The sequence below is a fragment of the Tiliqua scincoides genome, chromosome 6 (assembly GCF_035046505.1).
Source record: "Tiliqua scincoides isolate rTilSci1 chromosome 6, rTilSci1.hap2, whole genome shotgun sequence".
In the NCBI taxonomy this organism is placed as follows: domain Eukaryota; kingdom Metazoa; phylum Chordata; class Lepidosauria; order Squamata; family Scincidae; genus Tiliqua; species Tiliqua scincoides.
The window spans coordinates 72,684,205-72,706,594 of NC_089826.1; the positions used below are offsets into that span (position 1 = coordinate 72,684,205).

A 22,390-nucleotide genomic window follows, 5' to 3' on the forward strand; every position below is an offset into this window, starting at 1 on the left:
TTCGTAGCATACAGGCTCATTTCCTGCACATCACTTTTGCATTTAGCAAGAGTTTCACTTGGCTTAAGGAAGAAACAGTGCTTTCAGTGCTATTACACAAAAACAAAGGTAATGGAATGAGCTGAGTGGGGGCTGCTATGGTATTTAAATGGTTTCCCCCATATCCGAGGTTTCTGTATCCATAGGGAGGCCATGGAACAGATCCCTTGCAGATATGAGGGCATGCCTGGACATCTGTGTATTTTCAAATAGCAAAATGTATAATGCCAGCCTTGTGAATAAATTTTGGGAAATTAATGTACTCTGCATGCCTGCACTAATGATTGGCATAGATATGGGTTATGGAGACAGCCTCAAAGGCTAAAAGAACCAGTTCTCTTCCAGTGTGCAGAAGTGTCTGGTTGCTTGGAGATACTGGCTCCTCCCCGCAGGTGGCCAGATAAGTGAGTGATTACAAGTTTGTGTTTTATTGTATTGTGAAATATTTCATGCACTTCAGGCTTAAGAGGTCTAGCTTGTATTGGAGATCTAATTTTCAGATCTTCTAGCATAAAATAAAAGGCTTCCTACTTGTGTGTTTTAAAGATAATGGCTTAGGCAGTTAATGCATTAGTAGGGCTTCAAAAGATGTTCTGTATCAGGTGGCCAAACCTCGGCTCATGAGCCACATGCACTATGTGACATAATATACCGCTTGTGAAAATATGTTATCTGAGCTCCTTTTTGCATCATAATTACTATAAAATGTAGATAAGAAATTTGCAAGCTTTATAATTATTTACCTGGTATAAATGGCGAGTCCACTGGTTTAAATCATAAATTTAATGTTCATACTGAGTCAATATATTTGAGAATTTAAATGCTTCCTAATATTGTGGTTCTTAAAACTCTGAAATTTATTATATGTGGCTGTTATGTTAAGCAAGTTTGGCTACCCCTGTTCTATATTTTACTAATAAAATTGTTGATCTTTGAGGATAATGCACCATTCTTATACATATGCTCTCTCTTTCTTTTCCCCTTCTACAACTTGAAGCAGTGTAGCATTCGTATATGCTATTACTACTTGTGGAGAATGTTTCCTTCTACCCAGGGGGTTTAAAGAAGAATTTTGTCTTGATCCTGAAAATGTGCATGTCTCTTTGGTGCTCTGGAAGAGGAAGTGGGGCAGGAAGCAGGCCAGCATGTCATACAAGGATGTTGATATGAAAGAATTCTTATTCAGTATTAACTTGGGGCAATACTTTCCGAACTTCCAGGACTTTGGTTATAACACTTTGCAAGACTGTGTGGGGATAAAGGACGGTGTGCTTCAGCAAATTGGAATATCCCCAACTGGGCACCGCAAAAGAATTCTCAAGCAACTGGAGGCCATGTTTACAAAAAGGCAAGGAAAATTTGCATCTATTGAAAGCCAGGAAGCTGGAGACACTGAAAAATTAGGAAATAACTGTTCTCGGACACTTTGTCACAGTTCTGACATGCACATTCTAAATTCAGACAAGGCTGGAATAACCAGCTGGGCATCCAGAGAATGGACAAATATGGATTTTGGTAATGACTGCACATATGAAGAAAATCTTGAACTATCAGACTGTGAGTCAGTGGAAGACAAAGGCAACGTATCTTTAGATTTGAACTCTTCGTCTTGTTACAACATGAACAGCACAATGGTTGATAATCCTGTGATGGGGAATGCTCTGGAAAATGTGATGCCTGAAAAGATATCTTGGACAGAAAATTCTCTTGAAAAAGGACAACCAGCAGCTGGTCACCCACGACTGGACTGTGCTCCTGAAGAAATGCCTTCTTCTTCCTCTGCTTTCTCTTTGTCTGAAATGAAATTTGGTGAGGATGAGCAGCTGATGGTCTGGGGGCTGCAGAATTCACCAGAGAGTCCACCAGTGTCTCCGTTTGTTGAGTTTAAAGGTGAAATGGTGGAAAATGATTTGTACAACCGTTGTGCTCCAAGTTCGACGAAAACTGCTCCTCGACCAACCCGCTCGTTCATGCTTAGACATCGTCCTGTCCCAGAGATACCGGGTTCTTCACCAAGGTAAATTTTAATACAACGTATTGTGTGTGTTTGGGGTAAATCATTACACACATTCAGAGATTCACACAACTCTGTAAGTATTGTCAGTAGTTTTAACAATATATTGTGGGGGAGGGGGAGAGGTAGAGATTACAATAATGGCCTTAAGCCATTCACTGAGCTCCTTGCAGAAGAAATTTGAAGAAGGAGCTTCTTGATTTCATGTTCATCCAGCAATTTTTCAACCTTTTTTCATCTTGTGGCATACAGAGAAGATGCTAAAATTGTAAAGGGACACCATCACTTTTTTTTTGACAATTGACAAGGCACACCACATTGGCAGCACACCGGGACTCACATTTCCAATGCCCCTACTAATAAATGACCCTCTGCTAAACTCCCACAGCATACCTGCAGACTATTCCCAGCATGGCACACCAATGTGCCATGGCACACAGATTGAAAATTGTTGCTTTTATATCTTAGTACTGTGACATAATCACTCATCACCTAATCATGCTGAACTTGCTGCAAAAGCCTGAAATACTTTGATCTGTGTGTGTAGAAGATGGAGTGTCAGTGTGTAGGCCATTGTTCTCATTCTACACAACTCCGTTCATCCCCATGACACAGTTCCCTCTTCTGTACAATTGTTACAGTGCAGGAAACCCGGTCTTCTAGGTTTTTAGTCTCCTAAGTGATAAATGCAGTGTTGATGCATTAGATAAATCTGTAGGTGATGTGCTGTGGGGAGATGCAAAGTGAGAGATGTTGTGTGTCATGCAGGAAGAATGAAAAGCGTAACATCCAAAATTGGTCTGGTCAGCGGTCATTTTGGAGAACGATGTCCATAAATTTGTTGCTGTTAAAGTAGCCTCCTTGGTTGTAAACTTCTCAGTCCTCTCACACAGTGCTATTTTGATAGGTGGAACTACAGTGGGCCCATTTCATTATCTGCGGGTCCCTGAACCTGCAGGGTTGACCCAAATGGACCTTCCAGATGTGCCTGGAGCCTTCTGAGAGCTGTGTTCTGAAGAGGCTGAGTGTGGCCTCCCAGCCTTCAGAACACCTAAAGCCTCTGGGAAGCTTCAGATGGTCACTTCTGGCTTTTTTGAAAAACTGGAAGTAACATTTTAAAGCAGCAATTTTCAACCACTGTGCTGAGGCACACTGGTATGTCACGGATGGTTCGCAGGTGTGCTGCACGAGTTTGGGGAAGGTCATTTATTAGTAGGGCAATTGGTGGATTTGAGCTCCTACCAGCAGCATGGTGTTAATGGTCAAAAAACTGATGGTGTGCCTTGGCAATTTTAGTGCCCTATCAGTGTGCCATGAGATGTAAAAGGTTGAAAATAGCTGTTTTAAAGCTTTAAAAAGCCTTTGATGGACTGGGGAGGCCATTTTTTATTCTGAAAAACCACATTCTAAGGGCTCCTGAAGAGGCGCTCTGAGGGCCAGGGGGACTGTGCATGGTCCCATCATCTCCAGAGGATTCCATTGCCCACAAAACTCACAGATTTAATCATCCGTGGGTTTTTCTTATCCGTTGGGGGGTCCTGGAATGGTATCCCTGCAGATAACACAGGACGCCCTGTACATGCTACAAGAAGCAGTGGGGCTGCTATTGAAAGTGGCAGGCTCATGTTGAGTCCTGATGTCATTGTGATGTGTGTGGTTTTCACCCCTTCCAGAGGTAACCCATGATTGTAGAGTGAGGAAATACAGTATACTTAAGGATTTTGGGCCATGGGATAGGTTGAACTAGAATTTGGGAGGTAAAGGCAGAGAGATTGGATTTAGGGCTATTATTTCTAGCAGTAAGATTTATTTAAAGAATTTATACCCTGCCTTATTCCCAGTAAGGGCAATCAAGGCGACTTACCAAATTAAAAACAACAATAATAAAACATTCAATCTGAGACAAACCTCAGCGTAACTGTTTTAACGTATAAAACAGTTCAAATTATATTTGATTAAAACGCCAGATCTTTGTAATGTGCAATTCTACCCTAAAAATACTGTCTTAGATGCATGATTTAAGCTTTGTGGGTAATCTAATTGTGACGCACGAACCACAGAGCTGTGGTCACCCTTTGCCTTCTCTCGCTTTTTGTTACCATGTGATTCACAAACCCTAAGATTTCTTAACGCAGGCAAAGGGCTGATTTTGAAGCCAAGGTCTTTGTTAACAACACTGTTGCTTGTCTGTCGGTGCTTGGAATTTTTTTGTGTGAAAAGTACAGTGCCCTTGTGTAGTGCACTCATCACTTATTCTTTCATGTCTGAGTTTAAAAAGATTGGTATACATTATTATTCTCTCAAGACATGGCCAAGGGATGGAGATTTTTTTTTTAGACCTTTCCCTACTTTTCGAAAAGCTGGAGGCAATTTTCCGAACAGATATAGAAGCAAGCGTGTAATAGAACTTTGAGAGATACGAAGGGCAAACTGGTGTTGCCAACTTAGGGGTGAATCCTACAGAGAGCCCCATTTTTCTCACTTTACTTAAAATGTGCTGCATAGATCTTTTTTAGAAAATAACACTGCTGTCATTGAAACTGAATTCTAAATCTGGTGTACAGAGTAGTTTCATATTTTTGATATGACTTTGTTTCCCCTTATCCTTTTCTTGTTTGAAGTGGGAACTGTAGAGGAAGGCCTTAAACTACTTCTGGTGTTTCAAAAAACCAGAAGTATATTTCTGAGACCTTAGAAGGTTTTCTGAGGGCCGGAGAGGCTGCATGCAGAGGATACATGAGGAGGCTTCTTGGGTGGCATGACTGGGTGTGGATAGCGACACTACCCCCTGAAATCTTGGTGCTTGGGGGAATATGTTCCCCTTGACCCCCCTAAGGTAGTTGGTGGGCTAAGGCAGCAGCTTTAGTTTGCTCCAAAGAGGGAGGCAAGGTAGCCAGGGTTTCAAGGGAGCCAGGGTTGCAAGGGTCTTGGTGAATGCTTGAGCTGCGCCTTATGAGACAACTAAACAGGAAGGAGCAGTGGCTTTTCAGGGGATGGGAGGAGAAGTAAGAGAGGCTGGAAAGGAAGAGAGCAGTCTGATACTGGTCCTGGGTGCCAGTGGGTACAGTGGTTTTTGGGTCGCAAAGGGAATGGGAATGCCTAATACAGCACCTGTGGGTCACTTAGTGATTCAAGAGCATGGCCAATGTCTGGCACAGAAGCAGAGAATGTGGTGGTCCGGTGACCTACCTTTTTGCTTATAGAAGGCTTTTCAGAGGGGCTTTTACTGGGCAAGTTTATCAAGCATCTTTTCTTTTGTGTGTGTGTGTCTTGATAGCCCTTTCCTGCTCATCCCTGGTTCAAGATGGGCGTTTCTGTTGTTTTTACACCCTGCTTGAAGGAGTGCAGAAATGGTTTCTGATTACTCTGGATGCCTATTTGTCAATTAGCATGTGCTTCTTGATGGGGAGGGAAGCCCAGATTGAAGGCACTTCTTTTGTGTCCTGAATGGCTCGGAGTAAACAAAGTTGGGAAGTATTTGTTGGGGTGGTGTTTTTGTTCATAAAGTCATGGAAAATTCTGAAAAGGCAGGCAAGTCTTCTCTTCATCTATCCATTTCGGGTGGGTCGGTGGGTCGGTTGGTGGTCTGTTCTGCGGAACGGAAGTTTGATCTTTACTCAGGCTTGTGAAACCTGAGGCTTCCCTGCCATCAGCCCAAGGAACATGCCATGATGTACTGTCCTAGCAGGCATCCAGACCCATGTTCATGTGCACACAAATGTGCAAACAATAAAATACAAAGCAGAAGCTTCTTGGGCAACAAGGCAATACAGGTCAGCCCTTGGCATCTGTGGGGGTTTAATTCCCTGGAAAATGTGGATAGTCAAATCTATTTAAAATTTTTTTAAGTGTCCCTTTAAATCACTGATTAAAAACTGCTTTTCTTACCATAGTAGAGTGGCAGGCAGGCAGTCTCCGGTGATTAGAATGGCTGTTTTTGGGTTGCGTCGAGCTAAGCAATCCCTTTCCTTGACCCTGGTACACTGAAGAATGCAGGTGGTTAAACACTTCTGCGTTGCACTCTGGGGCAACCAAGGGCAAACGGAGGGGGTCGTGACCTACATATAAAATCAGAAGAAGAGCCCTGCTGGATCATGCCCAGAGCCCATCTAGTCCAGCTTCTTGTATCTCACAGTGTCCCACCAGATGCTTCAGGGAGCACACACAAGACCACAAGATACTTGCAGGAATATAGCAGCAAGAGGCATCTAGCACTCTATTTACACTCACGCGTGACTTGGAAATAGCAGTTTTAATCTCCAGAGCCTGCCTGCTACTCTACAATTGCAAGAAAAGTGGTTTTTAAACTGCAGTTTAAAGGGGCACTTTTTAAGGATCAGCAGGGCCCTTCTTGTCTGTGGTTAGTCAAATCCGCTGATGGAAGAACTGTGGATGAGAAGGGCCAACTGTACTGAGCTAGATAGAACCAGGTTCTCACTTCATAATAGTCTTATGATGTCATGTGTTGGGCATCCCTAGATATTGCAGTGCTGTAACTTTTCCCCAGTCTCCCCACAGCTGGCAACCAGCGAGGTGAAGCAGGGCAGAGTGCAAAGCTTGTGGCATAGTCATAGCACTTATGGAATACCTTTAGAAAATATGGGAGAGGAGGAGTTATGGGATTGCTGTTTTCAACAGCAGTCCCATGTTTGCTCTTAATATCTAATGCCAAAGGTTCCCAGTCTTTGAGGCGTGGCTCCCAGGGGCATCGTAGTGGATGCACAGGGCTGTATGGGTTTGGAGATTGTGAAGCTGTAAACAGTGGTAGGAGACTTGGCGCGCCAGAAGACTTGGATCCTGAGCACAATTTTTGCACTCTTGAAAAAACCCACCTGCTCACCCCGAGCTTCTGATTGCAGTTCTGTAGCACTATGGTCTCCAAATCCGTAAATAATTTGCAATGTCATTGCTAGTTGTGTCTGGGAGCTGCACGCTGAGTTTGCAGTGTGGGGGGGGGGTCATCATGGGATGGGGAATTTTGGGAAACTGCCTAATGTCAACTTTCATAACATCTGGGTCTAGCCACTCTTGGTACAGAAAACAGTGTTTTTCAGAGGCTTCCCTGAGGATCAAGACTCACTAGGTGGGTTGCAAGCCAATTTCAGGCTTTCAATATCCATTTTATTTTGTATACATTAGACTTGATGCTACCAAGGTGTGTGACTGCATTTGGAAAAAAGTTACACATCTGTACTTTTAACAATAATAGTCAATGGGGTTTACTCCCGGATAAGTTTGGTTAGGATTGCAGCCTTTGGGGATTTTTTTTTTATCCAGATTGACAATTGCTAGGCAGGGTTAGGAAGGTTCTTATTTTAAGTATTAACTTTTTAATTTACTAACTTAATTAATTAATTGATTTGGTTTGGTCGTATGGGGGATGTTAATAATGTTCCTGCTGGATGAAGTCACTTTGGCATCACTTCCAGGTTAATGACATTACTTCCAGTGGGTCCTGGCAGATTGTCATTCAAAAAAGTGGTCCTGGTGCTAAAAACTTTGAATACCGATAAATTAGAGAAATCTGTTCAGTGTTAACTCTTAAATGGTAGATTGTGGGGTTTTGAGACTGTAAAATGGGACCAGCACTAACAGACCTTTAAAAATATATCCTGTCTGATTTCTGCATTACATCATTTTCTTTTCTTTAACAGAAGTCTATAGGGTGCGCTAATGGAGTGTTTTGGACAGAACACATTGATAATGCGTTCTAACAAACTTAAAAGATTGTCATGTTGTGTTAGGTTAGGGTACAAAAGATGAATAGGTATCTCAGTGGTGCCTTGTTCTCTCAGCTGATTGAAAAAAGACTGTATTTTGAAATGTTAATAAAAGTAATGAGCCACAGTATGAGACAACTTAACAATGATGTTCATCCTTCATGAAGCCATAAATTAATTCTGCGGTGTTTGGAGAAGCAAAGTGGGTGTTTTTGCATTTCAGCTTATATAAATCCAGCCAAAGACAATTGACTAGGAACAGAAGTAAAAAAAATGCTATGCTTCTAGGGTAACAATATTATTATTAACAGTATTTATATACTGTTTTTCAGCACAAAGTGGTTTATAGACAAAGTCAAATAACTAAATGGCTCCCTGTCCCAAAAGGGATCACAATCTAGAAAGATGCAGAACAACACCAGCAGTCACTAGAAAAGACACTGTGCTGGGGTGAAGAGGGGCAGTTACTCTTCCCCCTGCTAAATATAAGAGGTACACCACTTGCAAATGTGTCTCTTGCCCAGTTAGTAGGGGATAATAGTCATGCTATGTATATGCTGTGATTTTGTGCGAGTGCAAGAGAAAGTACAGAGAGCTGGTACAGTGATTGGAGTGTTTGATAAGGCGAGGGAAGCTTGTTCTGGGTTCAAATTCCCACTTGATTATGGAGGTTTACTTGCTCAGTCATTATTGCTCAGCCTTCCCAACCTCAGAGGCTGGTTGTGAGATTAACCCATGTACGCCACTCCAAGTTCCTTGGGAGAAAAGATGGGCTGTAAGTTTGAGTAAAAAAATCTGGTACTGGCCACAAAACTTACCTTAGAATCTTGACTTTCAATGTAAACAAGGATAAAGTTTCTAGTCCTTATGGTTGTGTAAATATAAAAAATAAACCTAAATCTGTCCGACTGCACTAGCATATATCTTTCTCCTTTCTCCCTTGCATCCCTAGTAACTCCTTGCAACATTTAAATTATAAGTTCTCCAGGAGTAGGGAACTATATTCTGCTTATGTTATAGTTGATGTGCTGTATATGTTACAGTGCAGTCCAGAATCTTTTACTCATAAATCTCATTGTGGTCAATGAGGCTTACTCCCAGGAAAGTGTGTACTGCATAGGTCTGAGGCATGCTTTAAAATGTGGGAGTAATTGTGGGCAAAACTTCAGAAACCAGAGGAACCTTCCAAACAAGATTTTCAGCAGCCAGTGTTGGGGCCCTAAATCACAACTCCTTATGATTTACCATAATAGAAGTTAGAAATGCCATCCAAATTTGAATAATTCAGTAGATTTGCATGATTTATGCAGATTACAGTATTCAACTTTTCTTGGCATAGAATGTAAGTTTCCTTGATGCAGGATATTGATTTCTCTTCTTAAGCACAGTATGGGTACTGCTGGAGTGGCATTTATGTCATGTACTAAGGGCCTCTTCTTATCTTTTTGTTCCATTGTGATCTCTAACATCTAAGAATAATACCCTGCTGATTTTGTTGCCTACAGATGCAAAAGACAAATTGGTCAGTAGCTGCAGAGCTGTCCTGAAGTTTCTGTATACTTGGGTAATTTATGATTTTAGAGTTTATAGGCTTTTCTGATTATTTTAATAACAATCATCAAATGATTATGCTGGGCTTGATACAAGATGCCAGTGTAAAAGATTCACTTTCTTTTTAATTTGATTCTGCTGGTGAATGCAAACATTATATATGCTAGGTATACACTGTACAGTGCCAACGCAGAAAATGTGTTTAGGGGAGCCTGGGAAATTGTTAAAATAGGGGAGAAATGACCCATAGCAGACATGGTCCTGTTGCTGCTGCTTCTCAAGAGAATTCTTCAGGTCTGCCAAAACACAGCTCTGGTGGGTCAGAAGGAGTGTTGCTATTGGTTTAGCAGGGCATATTAACCTGGGGTCCATGAATGGACTTCAGGCGGCCCATGAACCAGGTGCAAAATAAAAATGTGTTTTTCCATTTTTTGGGGGAAGGGGGTCCATCAGTTTGATCAGATGCTCAAAGATGTCCGTGACCTGAAGAAGGGTAAGAACTGGGTTATGGCACAGACTATGGATTTGTAATGACTACCCAGAAGTCTTCCCCTGCCTTCCTTTCTGGGAACAAGAAGCCACAGGATGTGGTGATTGCGTCTGGCCTGGACGCCTTTAAAAGGGGATTGGACAAGTTTCTGGAGGAAAAATCCATTAAAGGTTACAAGCCATGATGTGCATGTACAACCTCCTGATTTTAGAAATGGGCTATGTCAGAATGCCAGATGCAAGGGGAGGGCGCCAGAATGAGGTCTCTTGTTATCTGATGTGCCCCCTGGGGCATTTGGTGGGCTGCTGTGAGATTCAGGAAGCTGGACTAGATGGGCCTATGGCCTGATCCAGTGGGGCTGTTCTTATGAAGATGGATAGATAGATTCTGAATTGGAATGAACATAAGCCACTGTCTCTGCAGCTATCGGGGTGGGGGGGGAGATGCTGTTGCCCAATCACAGCTATCACAGCCTGGATTTCTCAACAGTATATTATGGGTAGTGCTCACTTCTGCCCCAAGGGAGGAAAATATATCTATTTTATTGTCAATTTTAACCATTTTAAAATTGGCATTGCAATACTTTGCTTCAGGGGTTCTCAGAGTTCCCCTTGCCGTGACCTACCTGACTGCAGATAGGAGCAGCGACCCACCAGAGGGAGCAGCGACCCACCTCCTCCTCTGGCACCACTGCAGGCCTCTCAAAGCAACCGGAAGATAATTTCAAAAACGAAATGAACTGGAAGGGACTGTCCGCTTCTGGAGACCGGGTGCAGCCTCCAATTGCATCTGGAGGGCTCCAGTTTGGAGTCAAATGGCCACAACGGTGGATGGGTGGGAGGGCAGGACCCATGGGATATTGGGTCATGACCCACTGTTTGAGAAACCCTGCTTTTCTTCACGACTACTTTACTAATACTTTCTTGTATTGCAGATTTGGGAGCTTGTGATTAAGAGAGAGTCATTTATGACAATCATGCAAGATTATTTGATGTTAGTGTTGCAGGTTAGAGATAGAACGGAGGCTGTTTTAAGTTACCATCCAAAAGTACCCCCATTGAACACTCTTCAAGTTGCAGTAAAAGTTATTCTTCTTCCATTAACTGCTCATGTGCCTTCATGGGCCAACTGCCACACCTTTTTATGCAGATACCTTGTGTTCCATTGAACTGTGTGCAGGCAATATTGCACATTTAAATGGTTAAAAACTAATATATTTTAAAACATGAAATAAAGAGCTGCATTGGAAAGATCATAGCATCCTATCTTTTCTGCTGCATTTGCATATGTGGGTACGATTTCAGCATAGGATTGTTAAACATTTTCCTGCTTGATGATGGCTGAAATCGTACCCATACTTGCCCAGGTGTAAGTTCCATTTACTGTCATTGTTAAAAGAATATACACAATAGCTTGTTAAAAGTACAGGTCTATAACATTTCCCCAAATGCAGTCACATTCCATGGTAGCATCAAGTCTTATGTATTAAAAATAAAATATTGGGATGAATGGGGACCCACCTGAAATTGGCTCGCGACCCACCTAGTGTGTCCCAACCCACAGTTTGAGAAACACTCAATTTGCTCTATTCTATCAAAATTATAGGCAAAAAACCAGTGTGGAGGGGCAATGGTGCATCAGCACGCCCACTACGCAGGGTGTTACCCCACCCACTGCATGGGAAGTGGTACATCATGTGGGTGACATACTGGCCTCCTGCACCGGGTGACTCATACTCTAGTGGCACCACTGGGCTCCAGAACTGTTTTTTCTGAAATTATCCTAGAAATTATCTTTTGTATTCTTGCTGTTGTTTGAATTCAGGCTAACGTGTAAGAAATCACCTATGATGTGGTCGAATGATCTGGCATTTTGGAGCTCTGCCTTACATTATCGCAGTGTTGTAATTGCCATTCTCCTCCCCCCCCCCCTTGGCTCCATCCCACCCCGCTGGTGGCCAGACAGATTTGAAAGAGAATGAGATCTTCAGTCTGTCCATGTGGCTTGCTGTGTTTCCATCGTGCCATATTTGTGCAAATTGAAATATTGAGGGACTGTGCTTCTTTCACAACGCTAGAGCAAAACTGAGTGTAATGTTTTAAGTGTAGTAAAAGTGACTCAAGTGCTCACTTTCCGGATGTGTGTGTTGTTTTTGGATGTGTTCTTAGGTTAGCAAGAGTGTATTCAAAACCACTTCCTCCCAACTTGCCGCCCTTCAATTTTTAGGTTTCCCTTCAGCTTTCAAATGGAGCTCTGATGTATAGAAAGGAAACATGTTGCTTCTCTTGTTTAAGAAGCCTCTACTGGGGCACAGGAATCACACGTTCTATTGATGTGTTCCGTTGGTTGAGTTTATCCAGCTCAGTTTGGAAGAGAAGATACCTTTTCTCCCTTAAGTGTTGTAGTATTTTTAGCATGGGAAAGATAACTGTACAAATGTACATTTCAGTAATTTGTTAAAATGGATTTAACAGTACCAGAGATGCCTGTGATCGTAAACTTGGTAACCACATAAAGAAAAGGGAAACGGAAGGTTCTGACCTGTCAGATAGGAAGTTGTGTTAGTTCAGTACGGGGCTATGTTCAGCCGTGGCATCTCATTTCTGTGAAGAAACTTCTGGGCAGCCTGCTTCTAGATGTCTGAATGGGGTGAAGGCTTATATTATGTATGTTTGATCACAAATTTTATTCTGCCTGTCTTCAAGGAACTTCTTTCCCCCCACCTCTTTTATATCAAGATTTATTATTTGGGAATTATTTCCCTAACAACATGTAATGGCCGTAGGTGGATTTCCATTTTTAATGCATTATTACCAAGGATGTGAGAAAGCTTCACTTTATTTAGTTATTGTTAATTGTCCTAACTGAAAATTGACATCTCGTGTTTGGAACATTGATGTACAAAATTGGATGTGTAATTTTTTTTTTATTTTGCAAGAGTAGGATTTTCCAAATGGCTAGTTTGTATCCTAGCATAAGTATACCCTGATCCCTGAGCAATTTGCAGTGCTGCATGGTGCTGAGCTAATTCACAAAATCCAAGAAGTAACACAATGCACTGCTTTCCCATTCTGCATTGCAATGAGTTTCATTTTACATATCCTGCTTATTGTACTGTCTAATCTGCTCTGAATAGCACTGTTTCAGCAATAATTAGGAATAATTAGTGCTGCCTGGCTTGCTATTGTGCCTGGCCAAGGGCTGTTTCTCAAGATGAGAGTGTTGTGCTGCTTGCCATTTGGGGAGGTGGCTGAATTCTTCCGCCACCTGTTGAATGATAGCTTCATTCCGCCACTAAGTGGATAGTTCCGCCACTTGTTGAATGATAGCTGCTTGTAAACCTGATGTTTTGCTCTGGACACTGATGAGTAGCTGCAAAGATGTGATGATTTGGAAATCAGAATATCCCTGGTAGTGATTTACACTCCTACTTATGCTTACCTAGTCTCTACTGCAGCGGTTTTTTGAAACTTTTTCATCTCATGGCACACTGACAAGGGTCTAAAATTATCAAGGCACATCAGTTTTTTTGACAATTGACAAGGCACACCGTGCTGGTGGGGGGCTCATATCCCCCAATGTCCGACTAGTAAATGACCTTCTCCCAAACTCTGGAGGCATACCTGCGGACTGTTTGTGGCACCCCGATGAACCAAGGTACACTGGTTGAAAATTACTGCTCTACTGATTTCAGATTAGTTCAAATACGGAACTATAGCTGGCAAACTATTAATTATGATGTAGAGTTGAAAGTAAATCATAGTATTTTTTTAAAGTTTTGTGAATGAACATAGTAGCTTTTAAAAAGGGGTGTGTGTGTGTGTGTGTGAGAGAGAGAGAGAGAGAGAGGACCTATAAATTTCAATTCTGGCAGCCTAACGGAGTAAGGATCTGCTTTCTTGTATAACTTATCTTCTTTGATATCTTCCAGGTCCCTTCAGGAAAGAAGATACATTAATGATTTAAGTATTCTTTCTTCAGAGGGTCTTGTTTCCCAAAAAGGTGAGTTTGAACCTTGTGACTAATTGTGGTGTATATCTTTTTTATTTTGCTGTGTAACCCACTTTGTGAACTTTCTTGAAAAGTGGTATATTTCTTACTAATATAATATTCTTAAAAAGTATATTACTTAAAAAGTAAGTAATATTCTTACTAATAATAATTTCAAATTATGCCAAGCCACCAGAGGTATGATTAAAAAAACAAAACAAAGTTGCTACGGGGCACCCCTTATCTGGAATTCCACAATATGGAACTTTTTTGAGGGCTGACATGAATTTTTTGTCTAAAAAATAGTCACATATTGCATTTCATGCGCAAATCTCTATTTAGGCCCAAAATTTAAAATATTGTATAAAATCACCTTAAGGCTATGTGTATCAGAGGGTATATGAAGCATAAATGAAATTGGAACATAATAAATTTGGGAAATTAATTTGGGATATAGATGAACATAAATAAAATGGGACTTGGGGCCCTATCCCCAAGATCTCTCATAAGGTATTAGGCAAAAATTCCAAAATGCCTAAAAATCTGATGTCCAAACTCTTCTAGTCCCAAGCACTTTGATAAAGTCTGCTCAACCTGTATTGAATTACTTGATTAGAAAATTCAGAATGATAAAGAGCAGAATGTAAAGATAATCATGTCAGTTAATAAAGGAAAATAAATCCAAGTCAGTCCTTGGTACCTGCACACTCTGTTCCCATGGATTTGCTTATCTTCGGGGAACAAGAGTGTAACTTACAGACAGTAATAATAATAATAATTAATAATAATACAGGTATTTCTATACCGCCTTTCTTGGTCCTCAGATTTCTCCTCGGACTTTATTCAAGGCAGTTTACATAGGCAGGCTAATTAAATCCTCATAGGGATTTTTACAATTTGAAAGAAGGTTCTATCTTTCAAGAAACCACAACATTCAGATGTTTCTTTCTGATCTGGTCGCAGCATTCTGGCCTCCATCCTCCCACACTCAGAGCAGATGGAATAACTAGGCTCAGCTTGTCAGCTGCTTCAAGGTCGCACGGTGCCGGTGGCCTCGAACTGGCGACCTGCGGATGTTATCTTCAGGCAAACGGAGGCTCTACCCTCTAGACCAGACCCAGTAGTTGATGATTTATGCCCCCCCAATCTGGGGGAGGCACTGCTTGCGTGGCTCCCTGCACTGTGCTGTACTACAAACTGTGCTCCTTGGGTCCAAAAGTGGTCGGCTAGGATAGCGTTGAATAACCAGCATTTTCGCTGAAGTGAGAAAGATTAAGAAGTTCATAGTACTCAGCCTGTGTCTATGAAGAATTAAGCAGGGTTGCCCAACCCCTTGGAGTGAACTTTTGCTGGCACCTACTTAAGACATAGTTGCACATGTTCAGGCACATCTTGTGTTCTGCAAAATAGCCCCACTGTCATCTCGAGGCATATAAAAGCCGTGAAAAAGGCTGTTTCAGTCTCCCTGTTTGTATTCTGGAAAGCAGGAGACCTGCTTTGAAGGCCGTAACTTTTTTTGTTATCCTTTTGATTCTTGTAATTTTTTTTTTTAATTTGAAAGTTTTTTGTCCAGGGCTAATAGTGATTAGAAACATTCAGTGTTCTGCAAGGAATAATGGATTTCTATCCATATGACATCTTGATTGGGGAGGAAAGAGAACATGTTGGAATACAGTGGGTTCCAGATCTGTTACCTGCACTTGATGGGGTATCGCAGTCTGCTTGCTACCCTGGCAAGGAGAGCGTGGTGTCCTGTTCTTGGCTCAAGGGACCCTCACCCCATTCAGAAACTGACCCCTGGAACATGTGAGTTGGTGGTTATAGGTTCAAGTTTGTTGTGTTGTGGCTTTCAGATAACCCTGCAGGCCCTGACAGCTTTCACTGCATGGCCCTGTGGGTCTCCCTTTCATTTTGGGAAGGAATATCTTGTGCATGAACAAGGGCAAGTGTGTGCTGGCTTTGGTGAATTTAGAGCAGTAGATGTGAATGGCCTGAAGGGAACTGAAAATGGAAAGCAGTTTTAGTGGAGAAAATAGCTCTGTACACTTGTACCACTTGCGCTATCAGATACGCCTAAGTACTTGTCTCTATAACCTGTATCCTGTTTACTGTGGATTTCCAAAATGGATACCCTGCTGTTACCTCAGAGTTTATGCACACCATAAGTGAAAGAAATGGGGGAGATAATTTGTTCAGAGACCCATTACTTTTTTCTATCCTGTAGAGGTTTTTAATAATCAAGTGGCTATTTTTTATAGGTCTAAAGAGTATGGAAAAGAAATAACTCTGGGTCTTTTTGTTGTGAACTAGCGTTTTAGACTTTTATTGATTGAAAAGTAGCTTCGGGCACAATCCTGATCAGGTCTACTCAGAAGTAAGTCCTATATGTTCACTAGGAATTACTCCCAGCAAAGTAAGGTTAGGATTGCAGTCTTAGACATTTAAATAATAATAATAATCTCTCCTTCAGGGAAAGTTCTTAGATGGGAAAGGACTAGAGCAGGGGTGTCCAAACCCCAGCCTGGGGGCCATTTGTGGCCCTTGGGAACTCCCAATTCGTCCCGTGGGGAGCCCCCAGTCTTCAATGAGTCTCTGACTCTCCAGAGACTTGCTGGAGTCCATGCTGGCCTCACGCAGCTGCTCTCAGTGTGAGGGTGACTGTTCAACCTATCATGTGAAATGTGGGACGAGGACTCCCTCCACAGCTTGCTGTTTCACGTCTGTGGTGCAGCAGCAGCAGCGAAGGAGAGGCTGGCCTTGCTTTGTGCAGGGCCTTTTATAGCCCTTGAGCTATTGCAAGACCATTCATTCCTATAAGTTCCATCTCTAATATATTCATTTATGTAAGTTGAAATGTAAACAATTCTTCCCCCCCCCCCGTCCCTGTACACAGTGTCAGAGAGATGAAGTGGCCCTCCTGTCAAAAAGTTTAGACACCCCTGGACTAGAGTATACAAGGAGCAGGAGGAATCTTGTTTTATTCTTACAGTAATCTCTGATGTTTGCAGAGCCGGGGGGGGGGCACCATGGCACCAGTGACCTCTCTCCAATATCAAGTAGGGGAAAAATATTCCCTGAAACTAATTATCTCTCCAAGTGCCTGCTCCTTATTTTCTCCGACTGTACTATGTAATACCTCTTGACACCTTTGGGAGAAAGTAAATGCGCTCTGTCATAGTGGCAGGTGCCTTGCTAGAATAATTTTAAAAAATGCACAGAATAGTACATTCAGTGCATGTACTGAATGTATATGCACCCAGTGTACTATATTTGCATGTACAGTATAACGTACTCTTCATATTGCCATTATTCCAAGTAAGTGGAGGCATTGGGTTTGAACACAAACCTTTGCAAAAATCCTGATTGAGTGAGACCAGAACTCTGAGGCTTTTATGAAGTATGTTCCGGTAAAATCAATGCCAAGTCAATGAAATTATCATTAAAAATCACAGGTGTACACGAGACAGGGCCTCATCTATGGTGCCCTCCCCATGTGAAACACCCTCTTTCATCTTCCAAGAAGCTAACAACCACATCTGTTTCATGAGGCCTTTTTATCTGTGTTGCGAGCTGCGTTGTGCCCAGGCCGTTCCGGAACCGCTCCGCTCTGCTGCTGGAGCGCCGCCAATGCCTTGGCGCGTAGGAAGCTGCACAGCAGTTATCGTTTCTGTGCCTCAAGGCCAAGCACTATCACCCTCGGCGAGAAAGAAGACTCAAAGGCAGAAGTTCTCCACCACACTCCTCCATTACTATGTACAGATATTTACAGAGTCCAAATAGTACAAACGGTACACGATCTACTCTTCCAACCAACGTAGCCTCCGGCTCACAATGCTCTGCTTCTCCCACACTCTTTGCTTGCCCCTGCTGGAACTTATACTTCTTACATCCAATCAGGGTGCAGGAAATACTGCACAGTCATGCTGACTGTGCAGGTGCTGCCACACGCACACACACTCACATGAAGTCACCTGATGCATGTCACCAGATATTGCATCAGCATGAGGCTCCCAGGATGCTGTGCTGTGCTGGTCTGGCCAAGGCTTCAGGCCTGTTACTGTTCAGCCAGCAAATTACTTGTCAGGACTGAGGATCAACCTGTGACAATCTGACTATTACATGGTCTGCTGCAGCTGTGATGTGTCTTAGTTTTGGACTTGCGTGATCATTTTATGTTACTGTTTTTACATTGTTAGATGTTTTGATGCTTCTGTAGATGAAAATATGAAGTTTCAAAAGGATATAACAAGTACTGGAAATAAGAGAAATCTGAACAATTTTTCAATCGCTAATCTGAAATCTCTTGCTGAATACATGCGTATTGACTCTGAGCATCAAGTGGCGAATGAACCCATTGCAGGCAGACACATACCTTGGTGGCAACTCAAATTCAGTGGGCTAGTCAGCCATTTGCTTCTCAGTTGCTCCTTCTTGATAATCTTATCAGTATATAAAATATGTATGAATCTCTTTCTGATCAATCTACCTACATGTACGAACTCAACTTTATTTTCTTTTAAAGGAGATCCTGCAGAAGAAAAGCCACCTCTGATATCTCCATATGGTGAAACCTTTCTTTATGGTGGATCAGAAGATGCGGTAAGTACCCCTTGTGATGGGTATGATTAGGGGTGAGAAAGGGAAGGCTTGTATGTTTCAAGGACTACTGTGGGTGTAGTATTGTTGGTATTCTGCTAGTATGGTTGTTCTTACATTAAGGTAAGCATAGATGACTCATAAGTACAGGCAGGCCCATATTGATTGATCTTGTATTTGCGGTTTCAATTATCTGTGGATCCATGCACACAGGGAACTTCCTGTGCCCATTAATGTGTTTAAAGCCTCACCAGAGCGAAAATCTGCTTGCTTATACAGATTACTATAAGCCTGCTGGCAGCCGGCTCCTGGCAGCTGAATTGCTAGTACTTACAGGCTTTTATAGTACCTCCTGGCAGCTAGATCATAGCTGCCAAAAATAGCTAGATTTTTGGTAAGGCTAAAGCATGTTAATGGGCACGTGGGGCGGGTGTCACCATATCCACTTGGGGTCTGTGAAATGGATCCCCCACAGATATGGGGGCATGCCTGCTTTGCAAGTGAACAAAATGTTGAGTGCATCCAAGTCTCATGTTCGACTCTAGTACAGCACTTCCTGAACTTCCCCGACCTGTGGCACCCCTTGCGCTATCATCACCAGTTTCTTCTGGGTTCACATACAGGTGGGTTCAGGCAGGTAGACTTTTTCGAGTGCGTGAAAATTGCACACAGAAGCTCAGCCTGCAGAGTCAAGCTTTCTACAGCTGTTTGTAGCATGGTGGACATCCTGCAGTGCCCTTTTGCATTTGCCGTATCGCCCCTGGTAGCCACACGTCATAGATAAGGGATCGGTGCTCTAGTATATGTAATGCTGATCAGAGCAGGCTTGTTTTCTCTAGTTGAAAAGCAGATACCATGTATGTGGACGGTGCTATATAAATTATAAATACCTGCACTTACTAGAACACATACAAAGGTTTAGACTCATAGAGATTGGAGGAGGAAATGGTAACAGCATAACTAGTTATGATGTAAATGACAAAAAACTGGCCCCTTAAAGACCAATCAACTTATTTTAGCTTAAGCTTTTGTGGATGCATGAAGTATTATCTCTCTGTGTGTAAACCTTCATGTACTTGCAAGTGGGATCTAATCCCTGGAGGTTTATACTGGAATTGATTAGTTTTTAAGGTGCCACAAGATCTTCCTTGTGTTTTGCTACAGTAGATTAATACAGCTACCCCTCTTGGTATGGATATAAATGGGCCTGCTTCACTTCAGCAGAATGTTTACTTGCAATTGCTTGCATTCGAATAACTGATTTCAAAGTGTGAATTGGCTTATAGAGAAAAGATCATAGTCTTTTTCAGACATTATACCATGGAAAAAGGAACATGGGTAAGTGTCCAAGCATCACAGCAGCGAACTCTGTCCCCCAGCGTTTTGCAGTCTAAATTTGGAAAGATCTATTTTTCTTTAAAAATCATTAATAGAAAATGTGTTCTTATTGAGCTTTAAAAACTCCAGATCCTGTGTAACCGTAATATTATGCAAGTTTCATTTTCAAAATTAGTGATTAGGAAAATGCAGATGACATAAGACTGAAGAAGGATATTGGGCAAGACATGGTGAACTGAAGGTTTCAGTTTTATAGGAGAAATGCCTGGAGGAACGTGTTAATGAGGCACTGGGGAGCTAGAGGAGGGAAGGTAAATCAAGTGGAACTTAAGGCATTTATCTGTACTGAAAAATAAGATTGAATGTTAGAGATGTTGGACTGTGATTTCAACCACAAGAAAAGATATCCCTTAGCAGTAAGACAATTCTTAGGAAACAAAGTGTTTAAAGGGGCTTAAAAGCTCTCTTGCTTAAGATGCAGCCCTACAAAATGACCAATTTACACATTTAGGTTAGGATAAATTTTGGATAGGATTTGCCATGTAGGGTATCTTACAGTTACCCCCCCCCCCCAAAAAAAAAAGCTGGTGCCATCTGCCATCTTGCCAACTGCCTTTGAATGTCCACTTCATTCAAGAATGTCTGCTTCATTCAAGCAGAGTATTGGACTGATGGGGTTTTCTACATCTGGGACTGGAATTTTTGTGATTTCAAGTTTCCTGGATATTTTCAACCAGCTGCAGTTCACCTTTGGCAACAAGGGGGTAATAGCATTTTGTAGCTCTTCTGGCACTCTCACCCCTCTCCCCAGTGGGAGTTGGAGGGTCAGTTTCAGGAGCACTGACTGGAAAACTGTCAAAACTACTGTGAATGGGGAATAGAATGGTTAGCCACTGTGAGTTTAAGTGGGCTGATGTGAGGCCATGTGGAGCATAGTTTCTCTTCTGCATTTCCTTTCGTGGTTAAACCCCTCTTTTATAGAGTGGGTGTACAGTACAGTCTCATGACTTCGTGTGGGTGACCACCAGATGTTACACTCCCACTGCTGAACGATTTGTTAGTCTCTGCTATCAACAGCTCAGAGTCTTGAATAAAAGTTCAGTTTCGGATGCCTGGTGATTAGATCTAGTTCCCACAGGCAGTAAATCTGGTTCTGAACTGGAATGCTTCAAACTGTAGGTAAAGGCTCACATAACTGAATTCCCAACACATGGAAAATCAGCATGTTCAGCAAACAGCTATTCTAGAACGCTTCTCCATGTTGACTGTGGGGATTGGTTGGAGGTCTGAGACTGAATTCCAATAGGCAAAAACCCAACTGTGGTTTTCAGGGAACCAGCGTTATATCTTCAGTGGTTAATAACGCATTTCACAAGCCACACTGATCCACTTAAATTATGTTGCATGGGAAACTCAATCCAAAGCTATGCTAGTCCAGCCTGGCCGCATGGCCTGAGTTGCATCCTCTGAATCATAGGAGCAGGCTGGAGGTTTCCTTGGGTAAGTAATGCCCTAGCCACCCCTATGGCCCATGAGCTATGGGACATCTTGGAACCACACCAGCTATATAGCTGGCGCAAATCCAGGAAGCCCATGTACGGCTACTTGGCCCCAGATTGGAGGAGGCCTCTGCCATTCACTCCCCCCCCCGGCCTGATCCTCACCTGTTCCACCCCAAAATGCCTCTCCCCATCTCCAAACATCCCTCCTTCCATCCTCCTGATGCCCATGTGCTGCCCAGAGCTAATGTACCTCTGCCGGCTGGCGCAGGGTCAGGTTCTGGTGCTGCCAGACCTTTGTGGGCCTTCGTGCTGGCCTAGCCAGCTCCTGGGTAGGTGCAAACATACCTTACAGCACATTTGTGACACACATAGCTGGCACAGGGATGGCTGTGCAGACTCATAGTGCAGTGAAGATGCGCTGTTGGTAGTACATACACTTTTCATATGTGTCTTCTCAGACATAAGTCCTCATGAGCTCAATGAGACTTTACTCCCAGGTAAGTGTGTATAGAATTTCAACCTTAATTTTATACACTGAAAGAATTTTTGTTGGTTATGTTTACATGCCGGCTGGTTTACTCTAGATATGTATACACACAGCATGAGAATGATGGATAGAGGCAACGTAAAGATTGTGACAGTTCTAAAGTATTGTAGTCTCAAGACTTATAATTGATGTTTATCTTTCCAATATTGGAAACTCTTTGTAGGAGGCTTGTGGCAAAGAATTTTCAAGCAACCAAGAGTATCAAGATGGGAGAAGCATTGAAGAGGAAGTGCTTCCTAGCAAAACATGGTATTGAATTGGAATTAACGTAATTATCTTGGACATCTGTTGCCTGAGTTTAAATATCACAATTGGAATGTATACCGGAAAGTCAGGATTTCAGAGTATTTTTCTAAAACTTGTACTGTAACTTGTTTACAAACTTCATAAATTATTTCAGTGATGTTCACCATTGAGTTTCTGCAGAAAGTGCAGAAACTTCTGAAACTGCAGAAACTATGTTGAAAACGGTATATATTACCATATATAACCTTGGTAGATGACCTGCACCGGGGAATGGATGGGGGAGTGCATCCCTGTTAGTCCTGCTGGACCTCTCAGCGACCTTCAACACCATCAACCATGGTGTCCTTCTGGGTCGGT

The 22,390-nt window shown here is 42.3% G+C and overlaps 1 protein-coding gene across 1 annotated transcript in view; it reads left to right on the forward strand.

Annotated features, from left to right (window-relative positions):
- The first annotated feature begins 1,163 nt into the window (after positions 1-1,163).
- Positions 1,164-22,390, forward strand: part of ARAP2 (ArfGAP with RhoGAP domain, ankyrin repeat and PH domain 2) — a 107,456-nt gene continuing 86,229 nt past the window's right edge. Inside the window, exons 1-4 of the mRNA XM_066631746.1 lie at positions 1,164-2,056; positions 13,746-13,816; positions 18,327-18,403; positions 21,951-22,036. Coding sequence (XP_066487843.1) covers positions 1,185-2,056; positions 13,746-13,816; positions 18,327-18,403; positions 21,951-22,036 — 1,106 coding nt within the window. The 5' untranslated portion in view covers positions 1,164-1,184. The remainder of the gene's footprint in view (positions 2,057-13,745; positions 13,817-18,326; positions 18,404-21,950; positions 22,037-22,390) is intronic.